The sequence below is a fragment of the Fibroporia radiculosa genome, assembly GCF_000313525.1.
Source record: "Fibroporia radiculosa TFFH 294 genomic supercontigs, scaffold1465, whole genome shotgun sequence".
Lineage (NCBI taxonomy): Eukaryota > Fungi > Basidiomycota > Agaricomycetes > Polyporales > Fibroporiaceae > Fibroporia > Fibroporia radiculosa.
In genome coordinates this window covers 44648-65232 of record NW_012133306.1, presented here as the reverse complement: position 1 = coordinate 65232, position 20585 = coordinate 44648, and the positions used below count along the sequence as shown (strand labels likewise).

Below are 20585 nucleotides of genomic sequence, written 5' to 3'. Positions count from 1 at the left end.
AAAAAAAAAAAAAGAGCCTACGACGGCGCATGGGGAGAGAGCTAGCGCTTACCGAATTATGTGCGCGGTAAGTTCCGGTGCGATCTAAGTTTTACCTCGGCTCTCGGAATGAGATTTGCATCGCGACTTTGACTCATTCCCACGATCGAACTTTATGCCCATTGCTCAATTTGAATCAAGAAGAACTAGTTGTCAAAATGGTGTTCAAGAAACAAAGAGTCGGCATTTTTTTTCTGGAAATACGATCTCCAGCTACACTCACCGCAAAGGCCAGGTTGACTGGTAAGCCAGCCCTGTGGCCGGGGCTTCCCGCTCGATCCACTCGAAACGCCGCACATCTGAGACAAAATGGCCCATGAGTCATGACCAAGCAGGACCAAGCTCGTTAGCAAGCGGATGGATTGTAAGCAGGAGCGTCTGCGCAAATAAGCAAATGATTTGTCTTTTCGCTTCGACGCAAAGTCCCACTGCAAGGTGGACCAATTGTATTTTACGAGAAGTATCCAGCCAGCTCGTGCGTCTTACAAAGACCTTCGTGGAACATTTCATGGGCGGTGTTGAAAATGTAACAACGCGTTTTCTGATGTTGCTCCCCTCCTCGATTACCCGTGCCTACTGCACGGTTTACTGTATGTTCACGTTCCGTCTTCGACGGATCACCACCAGTGATTAGGAAGGTCAGGGTTCTGTCTTCGTGATGCTGAAGCTCTTTGAGTTATGTCATTGGCAAACTTGCGCATCTCGTTCTTCATTTCAGCTTTGCTAATACAAATTGCCCAATCTCGCTTGCTGCTTTTCCTGGTTGGCATAGCCGAGAGCCTGAGGCAATGGTCTAACGATGAATTTCGTGAAATCCCCGCAATAGTATGTACTATTTACTGCCTTCTGGCGATTTTCGCTATTAGGATATCAGAGCTCGTTCGCTAACACAAAAGCTCCAGACTGCTACAGCGGCAGTGTCGTTACCCGGTGTATATGAGAGGTTGATGCCATACTATCATGGTGATATACTCATATCTTCGTATCAGCTCCGTTGCACGCTGCTCCGACGTCTGTACCTGATCAGTGATGGCATGAGCCACGCGCATTCCTTTCTGGAGGTCTTCGACACGTCCGGGCACGAGACTATTCTGGGGTTCGTTTGAACGTATGCAGCCTCACCTCGAAGAATCAACCTTTCGATGATTCATATTCCAGAAGTGAATGTTTCGAGAATGCGCAAACAGCACAAAGCTCACATCCATCTGAAGGCTAGTGTCGAGGATCAGACGTAAATTATTAGAATAATCCCGAAATTGAAGTCAACACGAGTTTTGATCATTGTCTAACAACCAATATCTAGAGAACACGGATCCCCATAAACGTGCAAGCGGCAACAACAGCACCCCCCACAAGAGTGATGTACGCAGCGCGGCGGAGCACCTTCCGGAGAGTGAGTCGACTCTCGCCAGCGAGGCCTGCCGCGTCGATAGCAGCGATATCCTCCGCAGTCAACTCTGCGCCACACGTTCATGAGCAAACATGTGCGTTCATTTGTATGCCACACTTACCGAGGTCACCCGCAGCCAAATATCCTTCTAATCGTTCCTTCTTTGTACTGGCACTGTCATTCTCGTGAGTAAGGAAAATACAGCGATCAAAGCAGGTGACTACGTACGTAACCGCGACGACGCCCTTCGATTTCGCCCACGCAAGAAGAACTTGTTCAGGCTGTGAGTTGAGGCGAGAAGCGATCTTCTGTAGAGGTTTGTCGACGGGGCCACCAGGTTGACTAGTGAGTGGGCTATAACATGAATGAAGTTAATACCTGAGACCACGACACAGAGGTGGATTCGTACGTCAAGACACTGTAGGCCTCGCTGACAATACCGTACTTGTTCCCATATTCGACAATGGGCATCTGGGTACTGAGGATATACGGCTGGAAATAGATCTGTACATAGTATACGATTGAGAATCGGAGATGACGTGGAAAGATACGGTTACCAACTTGGTTGACTACTGGCTTAACCTTGGCAGAAGCAAGCAGGATCTCCAAATCTTCTACTTCGAAGTTACTAACCCCAATACTCCTGCGTACCAACGCCGCGCATCAGTAAACGAAATATCGAGATAGAGTATTCACTCGCTTTGCCAAACCAGCCTCCCGAAGCTTCTCCATCTTTGCCCAAGCGGTGGGAATATCGGGAACAGCCAGCGAGGGCGCGTGGATCAAATACAAGTCGACATATTTGAGACCAAGCTGAACAAAGGTTACTTCGACCATGCCGTTTGAACCAAGGGTATAAACGTACATAGTCGAGACTGTTCTGAATCGATGTCTCGATATCCAGTCCGTCACGACCGGAAAATTTGGTGGTAATGTACAGGTCCTCACGAGGGAGACCGCTCTCGCGAATCGCAATGCCTGCCTCGGACTCGTTCCGGTAAGCCTGCGCAGTATCTGCAGGCAGTGTGAGCACGCTTTATCACTCATTATATAAGAAAACACTCGCCTATATGATTGAACCCAATCGATATTGCCTGCTCGACGTGATCCGTTGACTGCTGCCCTTGGCCTAACTTCCAAGTACCGAACGCGACACTAGGAATACTGGTCCCTGGTATGTCAATCGTCGTGTGAAAACCCGCCTTCTGGTTAGCCATCTAGATTCTACTCTTCACATTAGACTTATACACATACCGTCATTCAAGGTTATAGAAGTCCAGGGCATCTTGTTGTCGTAGGTGCGAGGCTTTGTTAGAGGTCAATTCGAACGGGACAGCCAAGAGACAGCTCGAAACAAGGAAAATTCAAGTATATATAGTTGTTCAGACATGGGGGAGATAACGGGTGGCCGCAGGAACCGATGAAGCATCTGCATCAGCTTTCTCCAGCACGGCACCGCCTGCACCATGTGCAATCGTGGTGGGAGCAGAAATTCGCACGCCGCGCTGCATGTAGGTCGATTGAGTCTCTCACTGAGTTGTACCACTCATGCTCCCCAATCCTTGTGTTATAATACTATATATCAGAATCTCTGCCAGTGACTAGTGACTCTTGAATCCGAGAAATTTCTTGGCACTGAGCACGGGCGTACGAGGAATTCAGCACGCCTTCGGCAAAGTCTGAAGCCGTCGCCTGTTGATTACGATGATGCATCTCTACAGTGGTAGCACTTCTGATCCTTAGTGTAGGTCACAAAAGCTCATGCCTTAGCCTCTCCAGCACTAGAAGTTTCCAACCACAATCGAAGTGCTAGCGCCAAGATCACCGCTTCTCAATTTAGCTGTTCCAGTTATTTACTAAACCTCCCGGGTCAACACGGTGTTCCGAATTGACGTTTCAGCGAATATCTGCACATTCCAATTACAACTGCGGACGAGGATTATGAATTCAGTCGTCAATACATTCATAAACAGAGAAGCTGTAATCAAGCACAGCGTTCCTTCATGATCACAGGAAGAGGGCCCTTGTGTGTGATAAAGTAGTCCAAAGATTTCGCATCGTACGCTTTGTAGCTATATCCATCTGCAAATTCAAAATCGAAGGCTTGAATCAAGTTCGCGAGAACCGTCCTCATTTCTAACTGCGCGACCGGCTTGCCCACGCAGTTGGCGGGTCCCAACGACCATGGAAAGTAAGCGCTGGTGTTCAGCACAGCACCAGGCTCTCCTTTAGACAGCCACCGCTCAGGGCAGAAGCGATCAGGATCCGGGAAGAAGTACCGAGGATCACGATGATACACATACGGAGAGGCATAGACTGCTGTGCCTTCGGGCAAAAATATGCTAAACGAAATTACTTAGGTGCGACGATCGGCCTAGTAGTGTCGACATACCTTGAACCAAGCATATGCCCACCACTCTTCGGCGCAGGAGCACGCTGCAATCCCGTCCGTACAGGAGGCTCCATGCGGAGGGTTTCATTTCTATTGGAACGCAGTTAGAGATAGAGCCAGGGAGATACGTCGTTCACGAACATGACTGCATTTAAATATTCCAACTGCGCAAGCTTTCCTGCTTCAGTTGGAGCGACCTGGCCAAATGGGAACGCGGCATCAATCTCAGCCCGAAGGCGTGTGAAGCACGACCGATTCTCGATGAGGAAACACATTGCAGCAGTAAGTGTTGATGTGGTGGTATCCGACCCAGCTATAATCGCAGTTACTGCGTTGGATAACACTGCGGGCAACGGGACAGGCTTGTCCTCGAGCTTGGCTTCGTCATTCTGTATTGAAGTTATGTAAGGCAAAGAATCATCATGTAGAATTGAGTGCGCGCACGAGATGGTAGAAAAGGTCGTCAAAGACAGCTCCCTCCTTTATTCTCCTTGCCGTCTCCCTGTGCGCAAACTGAGCCAGTGATTTCATGGACATAGCGACACCCGGCATCGAGAGCACGCCTTTGAGGCACCACGGGATGTGCTGTGTTAGAGATGGCAAACTATTGAGGTCAATGATGTATCTTCGTATGTTGAACAAGCACACGAAACTTACTACATTCCATCGGATAGGAGGTTCAAGATGCCATGTTTGTCGCAGTCCTGCATCAAATCGAACCCACCGCCGAAGCTAGACGGTACAACAGATTGTTGTCAACTGTCCCGATATAACATCACCACCAAGCCAATAACTTACACAAAGTCGCCCATAAAGTCGAACCTACGTAGTAAAAGCCGTGATCAGACATTACAGCATTAAGGATATGAAGCGGCACGTACGCAAAGAAGCTGATCCACTGTGACAGATTCAGCCGCAATCCACTTTTCCCTGCTCCACTGCATTTTCTCTGCAATATATCGACCATCTGAGATATTCTGCGTATCGCGATCGGTTCGTACTTCTTCACAGATGGCGTCGTAAATGCGCGGTTCCACATGCGTCGTTCATTTCGATGGTGCTCCAAATCGCGTGTCGAGATAAGCTGACCTTTCGGTGCCTTCGGGTCTTTGTCTTTACTCTCGGAAAATCGCCTTCCGTCCCACACTGCCAAATGCAGTACTCAATGTCAAACATCTCTCATCCGCATAGCTGTAACTCACTTGGGCCTTTAGGCATTCCGTTCGCGCCCAAAATGGATGGTAACAAACTGACGTCTAAGATAGATAGCTCGTTTGGGCCTGGTCGCACGACTCATTGTCAGTCAAGCGACTAGTTGAATACGTAGAACATACCAACGCGTACAACGGGTCCATATTTATCATGAAGTTGCTTAAAGTATATATGAAGCTTCCCGCGAGATTGCAAATAGCACAACCAGAACTTGCTGAGCCTGCAAACCACAGGGCCTGGATATTTCCAGAGAGGGTGTATTGGTGACAAGCGGTATGTTCCGATAGATAGCAGCAAAACACTATAGTATGTGAAGTACGCCACGACGATGGCCAGAAGTGTCGAATTCAGGGATTCTCGGAAGATGGCTAATGGAATAGCAGGGATTACACCAAGCAAGATCCCCAGCGACGTCCAATCAGTAGATTCATATCGATTGAACCACAAGTGAGAGAGCTGTTAGAGGCGTATAAGAATGTAGAATGCAGACGTGATGATCTGATCTCACCAATGCTAGCCCACCGGATGCGAGAATGCCTTTATTCAGAGACATGTCTATAGGAGAAGACGTAAGTTTTGTGGAAATCGAACTGCGAACAAGCGGCAGATCAGCGGTTTTTAGTAGTATCAGCTGAAACGTACCCCTATAGGACAGCCGCGACAACTCGAAACTCGAGCATGGTTCCCGTTAAGCCTCAGAATAGGCTCTGCACTGCAAGCATTTGAACATGTTTCCAATGAAAATTCTGTGAAAGTATTTAATGACATACACAAAGGTTTTGAATTGCCAATACTTTATATCCATTAAAACTGCTCAAAAAGGCAGCTGTTGACATGAATTGCCACAGAATATTTACAGTATGTTCAAAGGAAATTTAATGAGGATTTTTGCATGTATTAATTTTCACAGAATTTCTGGCCGTGGCCATGACCGCATCCAGCTGAGCCTGCCTAAACTTGTCTGACCTACGGTACGCGCAGCGAGCGAAGCAGGTTAGTGGTGGAAATACTCTATTATCCGTGCAGTCCTGGACATAGCATGCAATATTGGAATTAAATAAGGCATATCTCTCGGCCGTTTGAAGCCGATAGATACGTTTTAATACTTGTTGCTAATGGAAAAGCTGAACAAGTACGTGAACATATTTGAGTCAGCGAGCAGGGGGAGTTCTTAGGGATACATGATGAACTACGTATTTTACTTACCGTTGTGGCACTTCCAAGGCACACGCGATGGAAATTTTCGAGTGCACGGCGTTGGCCACCAACTGTTGATCTAACATTAGCAAATACGAACGACAGAAGCCGTATAGATGATCCTCAGATGTATAGAAGGATATTCGGAGCGAACATCAAAATCGCAGTTGGCAATGTCGAGAACGAGTCCACTTGCCATGAGCGTCAACGCTTACGATTCTCCCAAAGCGAATGCCACCTGTACCAATATTAATGCCGCGGGGGTTCGAGGAGATAGCAATGTACAAACTGTACTCACCTATTGGGACTTCAAATCGAAGAGTTCACGCGCGTTAGTGACTGGCGCCATATTGAATGTTCCGGGTGAGATCGTACAACGGGTGCATGCACATGTTACGAGGGGATTCCGTTACATACGCATACTAGTGAGACATCATATTTTCTGCGATCAACATCGGTGTTAGCACTTAGCGTATAGCATATAAAGTTCTCTGGCGCCACGCATTCTCGCATACTTGGCTCAGATGACTCAGTTCCGACGCTACAACAATGTTCGGACCAATCCAGGCGCTAATGAGGACTGCCGTAATGCCACTCAATTTCTTTGGTACTACGCGCAAACTACAGGTTCAGAACATTCATATAATCGTACAGATATGAAAATACACAAGAGGTACATGTTTTGTACAGATCAAAGCTACCAATCAGTACAAGACACCTTCAAACTTCTCACCCAATCTTCCAACTTTCAATTTCCTCGATGTTCACTCATTCTTCAGCAACGAGGACAACGCTCTTCCCCTTGTTTTTGCCCCTCTGTACATCTTCTATAGCGTGACCCGCAAGGTGCAACCCGTGCTTGATGTCTTCGGTGTACTTGAACTCCCCACGCGCAACACGCGGCGGGATCTCCTTGTAGAACTGCTCTTGATATTTAGGGTGCAGCGGGCTAACAAGATGCCCAAAGAGCTTCAACCGTTTCGCGAAAATTTTATCAAGGTTCTTAACGTGATACGACTCCCCGTTGTAGCCCGTGATCATTCCACATTCCTGCGGCAGGCAGATTGTTAGCTAGTTGGAAGGAGCATAGGCAACATTAAGGACGAAGAGCACAAAACGTACGATGAAATTCGCGCCCGTAGCTGCAGTTTCCAGTGCAGCATCAAGGGACTCGCCACCGACATTGTCCCAATAGCTATGATCGCGACCATCAGCATAACATAGGCCGTAGGCAACGCATACACTAACACATTGATCGGGCCCTCCCTTCGGAGAACGTCAACTGTTCTCTCGGTCTTGTAGTTGAACGCTACGTCTGCGCCAATGTCCCGTATAAATGCCACTTTCTCTTCAGACCCAGCCGACGCGATCACTTTGAGCCCGTCTGCCTTCGCAAGCTGGATTACCATACTAGTGGAAAACTTTATCATTGCGAGAACGGAAGCAGAAGAGAAGAATCTTACGATCCAACGGGTCCTATCAATCATTTGAGAATATATTATAATGAGGATGACCAGAAATCCAGGGTACTTACCTGCACCGGCTGTTACAAATGCGACATCACCCTAAGAATAAGGTTTACACATTCAGTCGGACTACTTGGCTTGAAATCAAAAGATGATAGTACAGGTTTTGGATTCGCAAACTCTTTCCATCCGTAATAGGCAGTCTGGCCTGAATGACTTGGTGACAAAGCTGTTACATCTACATAATAAAGTTCTGCCACGTACCAGGCATTCCGCACACTCCAGTATAGACTGACCAGGGCATCTTATAGTCGTCCAATTTCCTGATAGGACGTTTGGGATCGTCATCTTGAGCGACAAAAAATTGTTGAAAGGCTGAGCGAGTAAACGTGCCCAGAGAAAGCTCGTTTAAATAGGTACATGATCAACAAAGGTATAAACGGGACGCACGGAACCACCCGTATACATGATCGCCAGGCTCGAATGCGGCTCTTTCGGATCGAAGAACGACGCCCACTCCATAGTTAGTGAGGCTTTACGAGTAAATACAGGCATTAGCACATAGTAGTTAGGGCAGAGTGAAGAGAAAACAACAGACGAGGATTGCACCAGCATATCGGCTTACCAGAACCACCGTATACGCCGGTGCAATCCGGTCCGCAGATATTGACAACGCGCTACAAAGCATAAACTTACGGTTCTCCAAGTACGAATGCAGGCTGGTCACGCAAAATCAGCCTCCGTTAGAACAATTAGTATTCAATGTCTTAACACGCACGGAATACGACGGGATGCTTGCATCCCTCATCCTCCCTCTCAGGTATGGGTCGATAGAGAGGAAAAGCGTCTTGATGAGTATCCCTCCGTTGAGGGGTATGCGTTCTAGGTCGATCTTTTGCGAATCATCATAAACGGTCGTCTTTCCTGGCTCGGGATATCCTGCATAGAGAGGAGCCGGTAAGTACAGGTGTACGTAGCAGAGCATGGGATTACTCGACCTGCAGGGATCTCGTTGAAGAGCACGCGTCCGTTCGTCACTGGCGCCATGGGAGGTCAGAGAGAGGTCGCAGCGGGGACGGGTGTACGGGATGGGGAGATGAGCGGCAGCGGTCACACTGACTCATGAAATGAAGCCTCTGCTATGAGCAATGATGACCCAGGTGAGGTGTGGCGTTGTGTCAGCATCATAGGGAAGTCCATGATGTGGGCCGCATCTGGTCATTGCCTTTCATTTTCACTGATGCTTTTCGGCTGCGCCCTCACGCCGGTGTCAGGAGTGGATGGACCCACGTGGCACGAGATTGAATGATTCTCCACATGCAAACCCTTCAGCTAAGCTGCTAGCGACGTCCATATGCTTGTGAGTGTCGATAGGCGGCGAGGGCGTTGAAGATGTATTTCGGCGATAAGACAACAGAAAATGAGTTCGGTACGAGCGCCGCAGCACCACCGGCAGATTCCCACGGTGGGATCCTGCGAGCAAGAAAATCCGCCCTGCAGCGACTTGCAGATTTTAGATCGAATAGCTAGCTAGAAGTAATTTATTACAATAAAGAACGATTTGTCTTAAATTCCACCCTATAAACACTAGTCTTACAGCATGCTACAAAGCGGTCTGTACAACTCACTCATCTGCCACAATGATTACACTCTTGCCCTTGTTCTTCCCCGACTGGACTTCCAAGATCGCATCGCCAGCTGCTTCGAGTCCACGTTTAGCGTCCTCAAGGTATTTGATTTCTCCACGAGCAACCATCCCTGGAACAGTTTTGTAAAACTCCTCGTCGTATTTCGCAAAGAGATCGAGGACGATGAAGCCCGAGAGCTGGATGGACTTCGAGACCAAATGCATCAAGTTCTTGATGTGGTATGGCCCCTGGTTGTTGTAGTTGGAGATCATACCACATTCCTGTGTTGTAGAGTCCAGTGAGATCTAGCTGCGCACTGAATTGCATAGCTCGCTTACAATGAAGCGCGCGTGAGGAGCAGCCGCCTCGAGGGCCGCCTCGAGCGTTTCGCCGCCGACATTGTCCCAGTAGCTAGCAGACATCAGAAAATGAATATGAGTAGCTTTATAACAAACGCACATGTTAATTGGCCCCTCTCGCTGAAGGACTTCAAGCGTATTCTCTGTCTTGTAATTGAACGCGACGTCAACACCAATGGACTTGAGGAATGCCACTTTCTCGTCCGAGCCCGCCGATCCAATCACTTTCAAACCCTCAAATTTAGCAAGTTGAGCGACAGTGCTAAACATGAACCAACTTGAGACAGCACGAAGCAAAACAACGTAAAAACTTACGCTCCAACGGGTCCTGAATCAGCCAAGATGTGAGTTTGGACTGGGCGACAATAACGGCAAGACAAACGTACCAGCTGCTGTAGAAACGAAGACCACATCGCCCTGGCGTCATGTGATAAGTGTAAATTTGAATCCACAGCAGATCAAAGAACCTTCTGCGGGTGCGCATATTCTTTCCAAGCATGGTAAGCAGTTTTTCCTACCAAACTCCACTTAGTACTGGCCGCACTCAATTGGCGGTGAGCGTACCTGGCATGCCGCAGACACCAACATACGCCGACAACGGCAGTTTCTCTTCATTTTGAATCTTGTAGAACAACTTCGCGTCCTTTGCCACGAAGTACTGCTGGAAGGCTAGCCAGGCGGGAAAATCTAATTTAAAATTACAAAAGGGCAGCAATGCGAAAACGTACGGAAGCCGAAGGCGTAGACGTGATCGCCTGGCTTGATCAAGGGGTCCTCGGAGCGAAGGATGACTCCAACACCATAATTATCTAGACTGTCAAATTCGTGAGATCAAACATAGATGTATCGAAGCTCCTACGGCAGACATACGGTTGTCCTACAAAGAAAGGGGGCTAGGAGCGCTCGCCGTTAACACATAAAACGAGAGATCGCATCGTGAATTACTCACAGTGTAACTTTGGATACTTGGATCCCTCATCTTTCCCCTCATGTATGGGTCGATGGAAACTACGAGAGTTTTGATCAGGAAGCCGCCGTCGAGTGCGGTCGACTCGAGATCGATAGTCTGCGACGCATCGTAGACCGTCGTCTTCCCTGGAATAGGGTAACCTGCGTTGTCGTGCAATAGATTAGACGTGACGAGACGTATCCAAATTACTACATACCCGTTGGGATTTCGTTGAAAAGAACGCGTCCGTTGGTGACTGGTGCCATGATATTGGATAAATTCCAAGATTATTCAAGAAAGGTCGGGTGATATACGCTAGCAAATCTTCACGCTTTTATGCGTGTGAGCGATGATGTGTCTGTTCAAGATACTCCTAGTTTGGCTGGGAGGAAAGTTTGCACAGTAAGCAAAGGCTTACTCATCTGTGGACATCGATCGTCGGGAAATTTCACATGCCGTCATCCGCTCTGTCTTCCACTGGATGGAATATATCATGTCTTGGATCTTGATGGCATTGTTAGCAGAAATGATAGCTCGAGGTCCTTCCGCATAATGACTGATTGGCAAGTGTGGGGAAGTTTGGATGAGTAAGAAGCTAAAAAAAGACGGGGCAGATTTCAAGTAGATGCACTAATAGCATTGTCTTAAGTAGTCTAAAACACGAGCATAGGATAACGGCCCTTGTCCTATGCTCTAGACGGCCCGGGGTTGCTCATTTCGCGGTATGCCCAGTTAGAGACGTACAGTATCGGTGCTGAGTTTCCGACGTTGTCGTTGCCGTCTTGTCAGCTCCTTTCGCCGCCATAGCGTACAACTTCAACAAGTACGATTCAGCAGATGGGCACCCGAACTCTCGCCTCGAAATTCATTCAAGTCTAGCAACTGGAAGTCATGATAACATCGAAGACGGAAAGCCTCAGGCCCAAGGCTCTCGTGAATATTGAAATACAGACTGTTCACTCGAACTGAAGGGGTCACTCTCGTAGAAATCTGTTCCTGGTAGGGTAAAAATTGATAGGATAGAACTTGAAGTTGATCGGATTGGAACTGACTGTGGGTTCCACAACGAACAGCATCTTGGCCTCATGAATTGCATACGTCAACACGATAAAATGTTGATACGACCTCTCCAGGACATCATCACCTCGTTACCTCAGCTTCTTGCGCTGGTGTCTTCGCATAGACACAAAATCGGGATACCACTATTTGATTATTGTATACTGATGGAGAAGTGGAACATAATAAGTAACCTCATACATGAAGAATACCAATCAATGGTAAATTTTCCCTGTTATCGCTAGATTCGATGCAAAATCAGCAAGGTGATGAGCGGATGGCACCACATGGCAAGCTGAGAAGCTGAGACTCGGATAGGACACAGCCGGAGGAGGTGACCAGCAGGCTCCCAAGAAAGGAAACGGCGGACTGAGGCTAGAGATGCTGTGGCGGCGGTGTAGTTTCAATTCAAATTTCAAACCCAGGCGGCGGTGTGGCGCCGCCCTCTCTACACGCCGGCTATCCCTGTTCTGGCTTGTGGATCTGGTTCTGCATCGTTTATTGAAGACTATTGAATGCAGAAGTTGGGTGTCTCTCATTATTGCTCAAGTTTTCTCTGGGTATAGGTCTCGCATCAATTGGGAGACTACCACGCAAGCTGGGAGAAAAGATATCCGATCCGCTAAAGGGGACGGCGTCACCGAGTTTAACGGGAGACGACAAACGACTTACGGCGTCCATATAGCATCGTCTGTACACTCTTCAAAATACATATCTGATTTCCCCATGTCCCCATTCTTCGACAGACTGCCGTTTCGCATGCTCTTTCTATTTCTGTACTAGTGCCTCAACTCGGGATCCTCCACCGATAGTCTCCTATGACACAAAATTCGGTACTATCGGTATGCTGGTGAGCAGTCTAGGGTGAGCAATATTTAGCAAGGGCCCAGGAGCCCCTCGTGTAGTCTGCTTCGTGGCGGGCGGTGTCAGGTAGTCAAGCTAGTGAAGGTTTCATTATGTGATGCCCAAAAAGTATAAGTGAGTGTTGCATCCAGGATCCATCCATTCATTCCCTATAATCACAGTCGCCTGCTTGTTTCGATTCTGGCTGGAATACTTGATGTCGTCCCCGCACGTGCTAAGGACACATACGGGGACGAGATCCGGAACAAAGGGATGAGGCTAGAGGACTCTTGAGACACAGCAGATGGCCAGTGAGCAAACACTTGATACGTAGCCAAGCCCCAAGCCAATAGGCTAGCGCCCAAGGGGCATAACCAAAGACGAGCTGTTGCCCCGCTTGGGACCATCGTTATGGAGGCTTGAATCATCTTCGAAACCAACCGTCTACCTAGGCTCCCTGGGATTATCTTTATCTCTTCCGGAACGGTGTTGTACTACTATTATGGCAGCTCGTATCCTCGCTGGTTCTCCTGTTTACTTCATTGTGAGCAATCCAATCGCAGAAGCTTTCTGTACTATGCACACTCTAATATAATCTGCTGGTTTTTCGACAACGAACGGCCTACCGATGGCCTGCAGTTGGTGATTGAGCGCCACACTAAGGCTCCAGCGTCTAATGATATGTCCTTATCTGAAACTCAATAGTTCACCATCTCTAACCCAGCACGTCCCTTGTCTGGTTTCACTATATACAAGGCACGCAAATTTCGTCATGCAGTCTTCTAGGGGTTCATTGGGCCCGCGCACCCCTTCACGCTTTGCGGAACTGTCTATCGTCCGGTCTGGATAAGTATGGGTGAGTCGAGTTGCATGAATACATCCATACACATTTATTGATATCGCGTGTACATCAATAGTTAAAAATCTGCGCAGTGGACAACACAATATCGATTGAACTTGGAAGAGTGCATTTATCCGCCAATCGTCCACTAGCAATCCCAACGAAAAGATCAGAGCACCGGGATCAAACTTTCCATCCACCAGCCAGACCCATCACGTTCTCAGGATCGTATATCGCTTTCAGCACTGTTAGTGTGCCTAGCGAAGCCCCATATATCCTTCCCGTACTCGTGCCATAAATTGCGTAATTTGGGTAGAGAGGCGCAGTGGCGACGTCTGCCTGCCCCTCAATAACCGCTGTCTCCGTTAGATTCGTGGCGCTCTCCAAAATTGCATCGTAAAACGCCTCATCGGCCGAAGAATTGGTCCAACTGAAGTAAAGGTTCAACGGCAAGTAACGCTGTGAGCGAGTTGACGGATATGCTGACGGGCTCCCGTGTGTGAGGATGGTCTGCAGGAAGGGCTCGACGTCATAGCTGATGATTGCTTCACCAGCGGAGAGCATTTTGGCACCCCAATACTATAGCTGGCATCTAGTACCGTATAATAATTTCCACTATTGTCACTCACCTCTGCTTGATTGGTTACTGCCTGCATGATGGAATAGGTGATGTCCCTTAGGGATACGGTGTTATAGTATCCGCTGTTGAAGTGAATCAGCATCACGCTCAATCGCTTACAGTTGCATCAGCTTTTTTACCGCTTATTTGCGCTCGTCTGGGTTGATTCGACTTGCACAAGTGACAAGTAGCTCCGGGTGGAGACATCTTCTTCAACGTTGGGGATGGTCAAGAAGTCGTCAAAGATGCCTGATGGAGGTGTAGGCGCATCATAGAACATTATTACAGACGCTAAAATCTGATATTGACAAATTCAATACGTTTTTAAGCAGGAAGACGTGTAGAGCCGCAAACCTGTCCGCCTGTGTAGTCGATTGTGGTGATAAGCGCTGCTTTCGGATCAGTAACATTCGCGGCGAAGTTGGCGGTAGCTAAGTTAACTTGGTCTATGTATTGACCAAGGATCACGAGTTGGCCACCCTACGTATACAAGACTGAGAACAGTTCAAAAACCAGGAGGGTGACATTGGCCTACCCATACTTGTCCCTGAGGGAATGTCTTGAGTGTGAAAGTTGTGACAATTCCCTATTGGAATACAATAAGCGCTGCGTTTCAGTCAACCAATTGACATGAATCATACAAAGTTATTGTAGCCTCCCTATTTTCAGCTTCAGCTCTAGCACAACTTGTAGATTCATCTGACTCACCTTCAGACCAAAGAAAAGATCGGGATTGGAGGCCTCGGTAACGTTTATAACTGAACTGTTGGGCAAAACCAACTGATAGGCTTGGACATTATCGAGGGTCAAACCATACTGATTGGTCAGCCATGAATAACCTGAGCCAGTCAACATCTTTCCAATATGTGAAAGACAGAAACGAGCTTACCTCCACCGAGTGTCAAACCCGCGACACCAATACCAGAAACACGACCTCCAACGACATTGACGTCAAAGTCCTCTAAAGCAGCATAAACATCGTCCCAAACCAAACCTGCGCCAATAGCGACTGTTCCAGTCGAAGCGTCGTAATCGACATCATTGAACCGTGTCATCGCAATTTGTACCCCCGGTGTAGAGGAGTATCCAGGATTCATGATGTGCCCGCCACCTTTCACCTGCACAATTAACATTAATGCAACTTCCATATCATCTTCTTTGCAGATCTCACAGCAAATGGCGTTCGAGAAGCTCCGAGGATCTGAAGCTGTAAACCATCGTTCAAAATCGTAGATTAAGATGAAGCCAGTTTACATACGATCACACCAACATCTTCAGGCGTCCCTGGTTCCACAGAGCAAACAGAATTCTGCGTGCTGGAATTAGCATAATGATATATATCCGCTTCGTAATTCGGGCTCGCTATTTAATATTCTTCCTGTTATCAGCGCTCCGAGAGAACACCTTAAGCGGCACTTACAAGGGTAGTAGACGCTGGATGCGGAGGATATGGTGTCTGCAATCCGCTCGCAGACAAATATAACACTGCTAGAGTTGGCATTAACAAGATGTCCCGCAGACAGGGCCGAAATAAGGGTGAGTGTCGCTATGAGGAGCATCGCTACTCCAAATGATCAACGCCGTCGCTGAGACGGCAGATAATAATTCTAAGGGGAAATGAGGGTTGGATTGTTGTTAGGTCGATGAGTTCCCGCCTTCAACTTCCCCGCTTTATACTGTGTCATCTGTTTGCTAGCGTGTACCTGATCCGAAGACCATCTTCATCGTGAAGGTTCACCCAGACATAATGTACCTCTTAGCTCCCGGACTACATATGCTAGTGTTTCAGCGGCGGGCGTAGCGCAGGGGGTCAGCTTCCTGAATTAGATTGGCATGATATTCACAAACTCACCTGACAAGTCATTGATAATTGCTCCAAGATCTTCATCGAAAGGTCAGTCTTGACTATAAAACTAGTGCTATGGTTGCGTGCTTGTCATGTTATGGATTGGACTTGTCACCAGATTTGGGGACGACAGGACAACCTGGTTGGGGGTAGCGCTGAGAAGCATTAGCGTCGTAGCATACGCATGACCAGGCGCGTACAGTAGAACGGGAACACGTATAGGCTTAACCTCGATCACCTTCGGCGGTTCTAGCGACTGTAATCATAGTAGAGGCACACTGGCAGAGCAACCCAATCCTCCCACTAGAGCGAGTATCAGGCGCAACCAAGATATGCATCGTGCGTCAGGATTTTTTTAAACAGACTTATGGGACACATATATAGGACACGCGGGCCTGAGGTTGGCTGAAAATCCTAGCGCAACGGACTTTGACGCAGGGTGCGGGAAAGATATGATGATAGTGAGCGCTCGGCCCACTTGAAAGGGCGTTAGACACGCACATACAGCTTGCATCTAAGAGATGTGGTACGAGACCAAGCATATTGCGGTGCGCTGGCGCGATTTAGGGCACGGGTTGCAAATAGGCCAGTCAGGCTTGTCCTGTGGTAAGGCACCCGACGCAGCTTGGGCTGCTAAGTAGGTTCCGAATAAGACGTAGGCGCCGAATGCAGACTGATGTCAATTAAAGTATAATCTGGAGGAATGTTTCCCATGCTGAGGTGGAGCTGACTGCGTTCAACTTGACAGCTAACCTCAAGCTCTAGTGCCTCATTATGATGAGTGCCCTAGTCTATACAACACTGGCATCACATCGTATCACGAAAACGTAGTGGCACTTTACCCAGACCGGGGCTGTTCGTTGCTTTGACCTCAGAGCCTTGTACCTTCACCCTTTCGGTACATACGATGTTGCAATCGTTTGAGCTAATTGTCGTCTACGTAAATGCATCGTAAAATCGGCTTCGCTGCCGAGGTGCGAGCTGAGGCAGGAGTAATAAACCAATCTTGTTTTCATATCAACGCCACAAATGGAGGGGAACTTGTAAGTGCTACATACGGACAACCTGCCAGTGGATAGAGAGTAGCGCAGCCAGTCAACAAAAGAGTTATACGTGGGGACCATATGGGTCAATGAAGAGACTGGTGGTTCAAACGAAATGTGAGGTCTGTGTTTAGGGCTCGGATGTAAAGAGGAAAACTGTGACGCGGGAGGTCCCCGCCGTTTCCTTTCTCGGTTGTCGCGCCCTCGGCCCGACGCGTCCGGCGCGCGGCCTCATGCCCTTCCAGAGTCACAATATTTTCAAGCACTTCTCTCAGCCTCGCTGATGTACATTATCACTCTGGTCCGCACAACTACAACTTTGTATGGTGCATCAATTTGGCTTGCGTTTGTCCTCGTTTCAAAGGACTGATCTCCCCCCTGAAAATGTAACTTGGGTGCTGCACGACTGTAGCGTATAGAATTATACCACGCAACAAAACATTTCCCCCCTGACACTACAAATATTTACCCTACTGGAAGCTGCCACGATGCATATTCGAGATGCCTCGCCTTGGAGCAGAAACGGGGAGTCTCGTCGCAAGTCGACTGTGACGCAGCCCGATGGGGCCCAAAGCTTTATCTCGCGACCGTCGCCTTCTAAGCTATCTTATTCGCGAGATAAATGGTGAACATGCTGAGAAATTCTCAGACTACATAAATCATTGCGAAGACGAGAAAAGCATGGTTGAACTTGCTAAATTTATGATCGGCCGGTTTTTTCGCGTCTGCGAGCAGATTGTGTCATTCCTTCTGACCTCGCTAATTGCATCATTATCAATTCAGTCAAAGCGGCGATGGGCGATCCCACCCCATTGGTTAGTTCCCCATCGCCTTTCGATGCAGTGGAAGAGCAAGTGTCATTGCTTCTTCAGCGGCCTTCGCTGAAGCATGATGAATTCAAGAAACTGGTCAATTGTAACGTCACTCGTATTTTCCGCTCCAATTTTCATCCTAGTAGACCTTGGCTCGTGATGGCTACCGTTGTGTTTCAACGAAACGGTGGGACGTGGCGTCGCTTGACATTCTTCCCTCTAGGCGAATTGTACTCCCGCTGAGACTAAATCCTTCGCTTATTCTCAACTTGCACATATCATACCTCAGTCTATCAGCGCGCATTTATCTGAAGATACCAGGATAACTGCTTTACGCGTATATTTGATATGCTTGCCAATCATCGTTTAGAGACTTCACGCTGCTTCCGTGTGGGCAGTGTTATCAAGGTTTGGATGTCAGGGGCTCCCTAATGACTTGAATGGTGATTTTATTCACCACATGGAGAATTTTATGACCTTGAATCCAGATTTTTTTCGACTCCTTGATTGTCTGGCTGAAGGCAACGGTGAGCAAATAAAATTCATACACAATGTCATCTCACGGTTATGATTGTCAGGGAACCTCAAACTGTTATAAAGCGCAGACGCCGTCTAACTATTCCCAAGATCCCGGATACCGTTACATTCATGTCCCATGTTCTGGATGTGCGATCGCCCGACGCGCGGTATATCGCTTTGCATGCGACGTGTGCCAGAATTGTTCATCTTTCAGGCGCAGGCGCATATGTCGAGATGATGCCGAGGGATGAAGAAGATACGACAGTTCTTGCAGAAAATGGATTGTCAGCAGAAATATTAGAGTAGTAGCTGTCGCAAATTATGGTGAATCATACATGAACGTGCCATGTCGGATGCCGTCGGGGACATTAGGTTTAGTGTTCAAAAAAGATTCGCTACATTGGATAGACGAGTACGGAGTGATGTTATCATGGCGGAGGACGTAACAAGATTTCGAGTGTATGTTACCGTAAGAGATCAAAAGCAAAAACAAATATAGAGCGCTATTTTCACTCGTTATTGACTTGAAGAGACACACGGGACCTAGGATGTGAGTGAGTGCTAGTAGAAGCGAGGTGGAATATAGAGCACGTCAACATGTGTGCAATGAGCTACTCACACAAGCCGTCCACTAGCATGCAATGAAGGAAACCTCGACGAAAGCTGACTCTCCCAGGAGTCCTTGGGCATCACCTCCTTCACACTGCTACGTCGAACACAAAAGTGAAGATGAAAGACGGCGCTTTGTAGAGCAGGATATCGACGGCCGGAGAGAGCTTGGTCCATTAACGCATAGCAATTATTATCGACGTTGTCAAGAGCGTCCTGGACAAGCGGAGACTTGGCATCATAGAGCAACGAATTGAACTTGACTTCGATCAACTTTGGAAGAGACGCGCGAGACAAGATGTTTGCCGCTCTGATCATGTCTTCAAGGCGAAGATTAAATGACAGGGCCTGCAAGCGGACGGCCGGCGTGAGATCGATCTGAAAGTCTGAGGGACGAGCTGGAAGACGTCCACATCAGCCAAATTTCTATAACTTGACACCAGCAAGATGCGTACCATCAGTAGGAGAGCCAAAATAACGCTCTAGCGCGATGCGCAGGGACAAGAGCGATTCGGCAACCACAGGGAGTAGCTTGGAGCACTTCTCCAGGGCATCATTACGGGAGGAGAGATGGCGGACGTGTGCGTCGCTCGACGCCAGGAAATCTATGACATCATTGCTATTATGCAGATCGACGGTGTCGAGTCTGAGGGGATGTCGCACCCAAACAGTGCTGGCCACATCACAGCGCTTCTCGAAGTGCACTTGATGGCAATAAAGGGAGGCGAGGCGGGGGAGCGCACGAACAAGTCGCCCAAACACAACCGCAGAAGGGAATTTTACCGAGAAGAAATCGAGGATGGTCACCGACCCAAATGCGAGGGTCACATGGAGGAAGATCTGCGTGTGCAGCTGCCCAACCACCCACACACCATTTTCGAATCTGAGTAGTTCGACTCGAGGCAATTTCTGTGCCATGCATATAGCAAACGTCCCAAAGACGGCAACCGACTCGTTCCACCAATCGAACGAGACTGCTTTGATGGGGCGGCACCGCTCGGGGTGCTTGTTCAGTACTTTGATCAGGCGGTACACCTGGCTTTTATCCGTGTCCCTCACATCAAGCCTCTCCTGGGCACGAAATCGGCAACGAGAATACCACCCTCTACACACTCTTCCCAGTGTTAGTAATCGGGCTTCATATACCTCGTTATCCCTATAGGCGCCCATCCAATCGTCCGCGACGCAATCAATCACTTTCTCCCACAATTCGACTGGGAGCTGTATCAAATGTTTGAAACGCATGTCCGGCTCTGACCTAGCGACTTCGGTGATAGGCCCGATGGACCCCATGTTGCTTTCTGCCCTTGCGAAGTCCAGTTGTGATACATTTGTGAATGTCACACACACTCACTGTCTCCATTGGTACTAGATGTCTCTCCTGGTTCCAGTCTCAGCTGAATCAACAATCTGTTATGTTGCATATCGATGAGAGGTGGGGCCGTAAGTGGAGACGACATGATCTGCAGATGGTGAACGAGGGAGGAGGGGCGCATAGTGCTCCTCGGCCTATAATGTGCTCTCTAACAGCTCAGCGCTCCGAGTCAACCTATGTCGTCCCACACGCACTATTCATCAAACTCAATCGCATTGCATATAATCCATTATGGTGAAACTGCATACCAGCAAGCGCATGCTAGGATGTGGGGCCAGCTGGGTCATGCATCTGGCACAGTATCGTCGTCGCCAATGTGGCATCGTGCAAAGCCCGACCTGTCCTCGGCCATTCAGCCCACTAGGAAGCACAGCACAATGTGCTTCAGCG

The 20585-nt window shown here is 48.3% G+C and overlaps 6 protein-coding genes across 6 annotated transcripts; all 6 read right to left on the bottom strand.

Annotated features, from left to right (window-relative positions):
- Positions 1 to 1338: 1338 nt before the first annotated feature.
- Positions 1339 to 2646, bottom strand: FIBRA_02916 (uncharacterized protein; the record flags this gene model as incomplete). The annotated part of the gene is made up of 7 exons (XM_012324763.1): positions 1339 to 1496; positions 1551 to 1603; positions 1658 to 1783; positions 1839 to 1933; positions 2126 to 2242; positions 2295 to 2443; positions 2490 to 2646. The coding sequence occupies 7 exons, from the start codon at positions 2644 to 2646 to the stop codon at positions 1339 to 1341; spliced, it is 855 nt and encodes a 284-aa protein (XP_012180153.1).
- A 767-nt stretch (positions 2647 to 3413) lies between these two features.
- On the bottom strand, positions 3414 to 5586 carry FIBRA_02915 (uncharacterized protein; the record flags this gene model as incomplete). Its single annotated transcript, XM_012324762.1, has 10 exons — positions 3414 to 3771; positions 3822 to 3911; positions 3963 to 4210; positions 4266 to 4425; positions 4479 to 4553; positions 4620 to 4643; positions 4703 to 4967; positions 5024 to 5101; positions 5156 to 5489; positions 5542 to 5586. 10 exons carry the CDS (start codon positions 5584 to 5586, stop codon positions 3414 to 3416), a joined length of 1677 nt encoding a protein of 558 aa, XP_012180152.1.
- Positions 5587 to 6998: 1412 nt separating this feature from the next.
- Positions 6999 to 8743, bottom strand: FIBRA_02914 (uncharacterized protein; the record flags this gene model as incomplete). The annotated part of the gene is made up of 11 exons (XM_012324761.1): positions 6999 to 7280; positions 7353 to 7425; positions 7479 to 7640; positions 7694 to 7706; positions 7765 to 7795; positions 7858 to 7904; positions 7961 to 8071; positions 8147 to 8229; positions 8393 to 8415; positions 8475 to 8635; positions 8695 to 8743. The coding sequence occupies 11 exons, from the start codon at positions 8741 to 8743 to the stop codon at positions 6999 to 7001; spliced, it is 1035 nt and encodes a 344-aa protein (XP_012180151.1).
- Positions 8744 to 9320: 577 nt separating this feature from the next.
- FIBRA_02913 (uncharacterized protein) lies at positions 9321 to 10898 on the bottom strand (the record flags this gene model as incomplete). The annotated part of the gene is made up of 11 exons (XM_012324760.1): positions 9321 to 9605; positions 9663 to 9735; positions 9784 to 9945; positions 9999 to 10011; positions 10070 to 10100; positions 10151 to 10197; positions 10248 to 10352; positions 10412 to 10497; positions 10554 to 10576; positions 10633 to 10793; positions 10850 to 10898. 11 exons carry the CDS (start codon positions 10896 to 10898, stop codon positions 9321 to 9323), a joined length of 1035 nt encoding a protein of 344 aa, XP_012180150.1.
- Positions 10899 to 13555: 2657 nt separating this feature from the next.
- On the bottom strand, positions 13556 to 15550 carry FIBRA_02912 (uncharacterized protein; the record flags this gene model as incomplete). The annotated part of the gene is made up of 11 exons (XM_012324759.1): positions 13556 to 13951; positions 14002 to 14074; positions 14132 to 14289; positions 14346 to 14471; positions 14527 to 14577; positions 14633 to 14650; positions 14700 to 14830; positions 14881 to 15109; positions 15163 to 15198; positions 15250 to 15353; positions 15412 to 15550. The coding sequence occupies 11 exons, from the start codon at positions 15548 to 15550 to the stop codon at positions 13556 to 13558; spliced, it is 1461 nt and encodes a 486-aa protein (XP_012180149.1).
- Positions 15551 to 18826: 3276 nt separating this feature from the next.
- FIBRA_02911 (uncharacterized protein) lies at positions 18827 to 20113 on the bottom strand (the record flags this gene model as incomplete). Its single annotated transcript, XM_012324758.1, has 2 exons — positions 18827 to 19218; positions 19276 to 20113. The coding sequence occupies 2 exons, from the start codon at positions 20111 to 20113 to the stop codon at positions 18827 to 18829; spliced, it is 1230 nt and encodes a 409-aa protein (XP_012180148.1).
- Between the last annotated feature and the right edge of the window lie 472 nt (positions 20114 to 20585).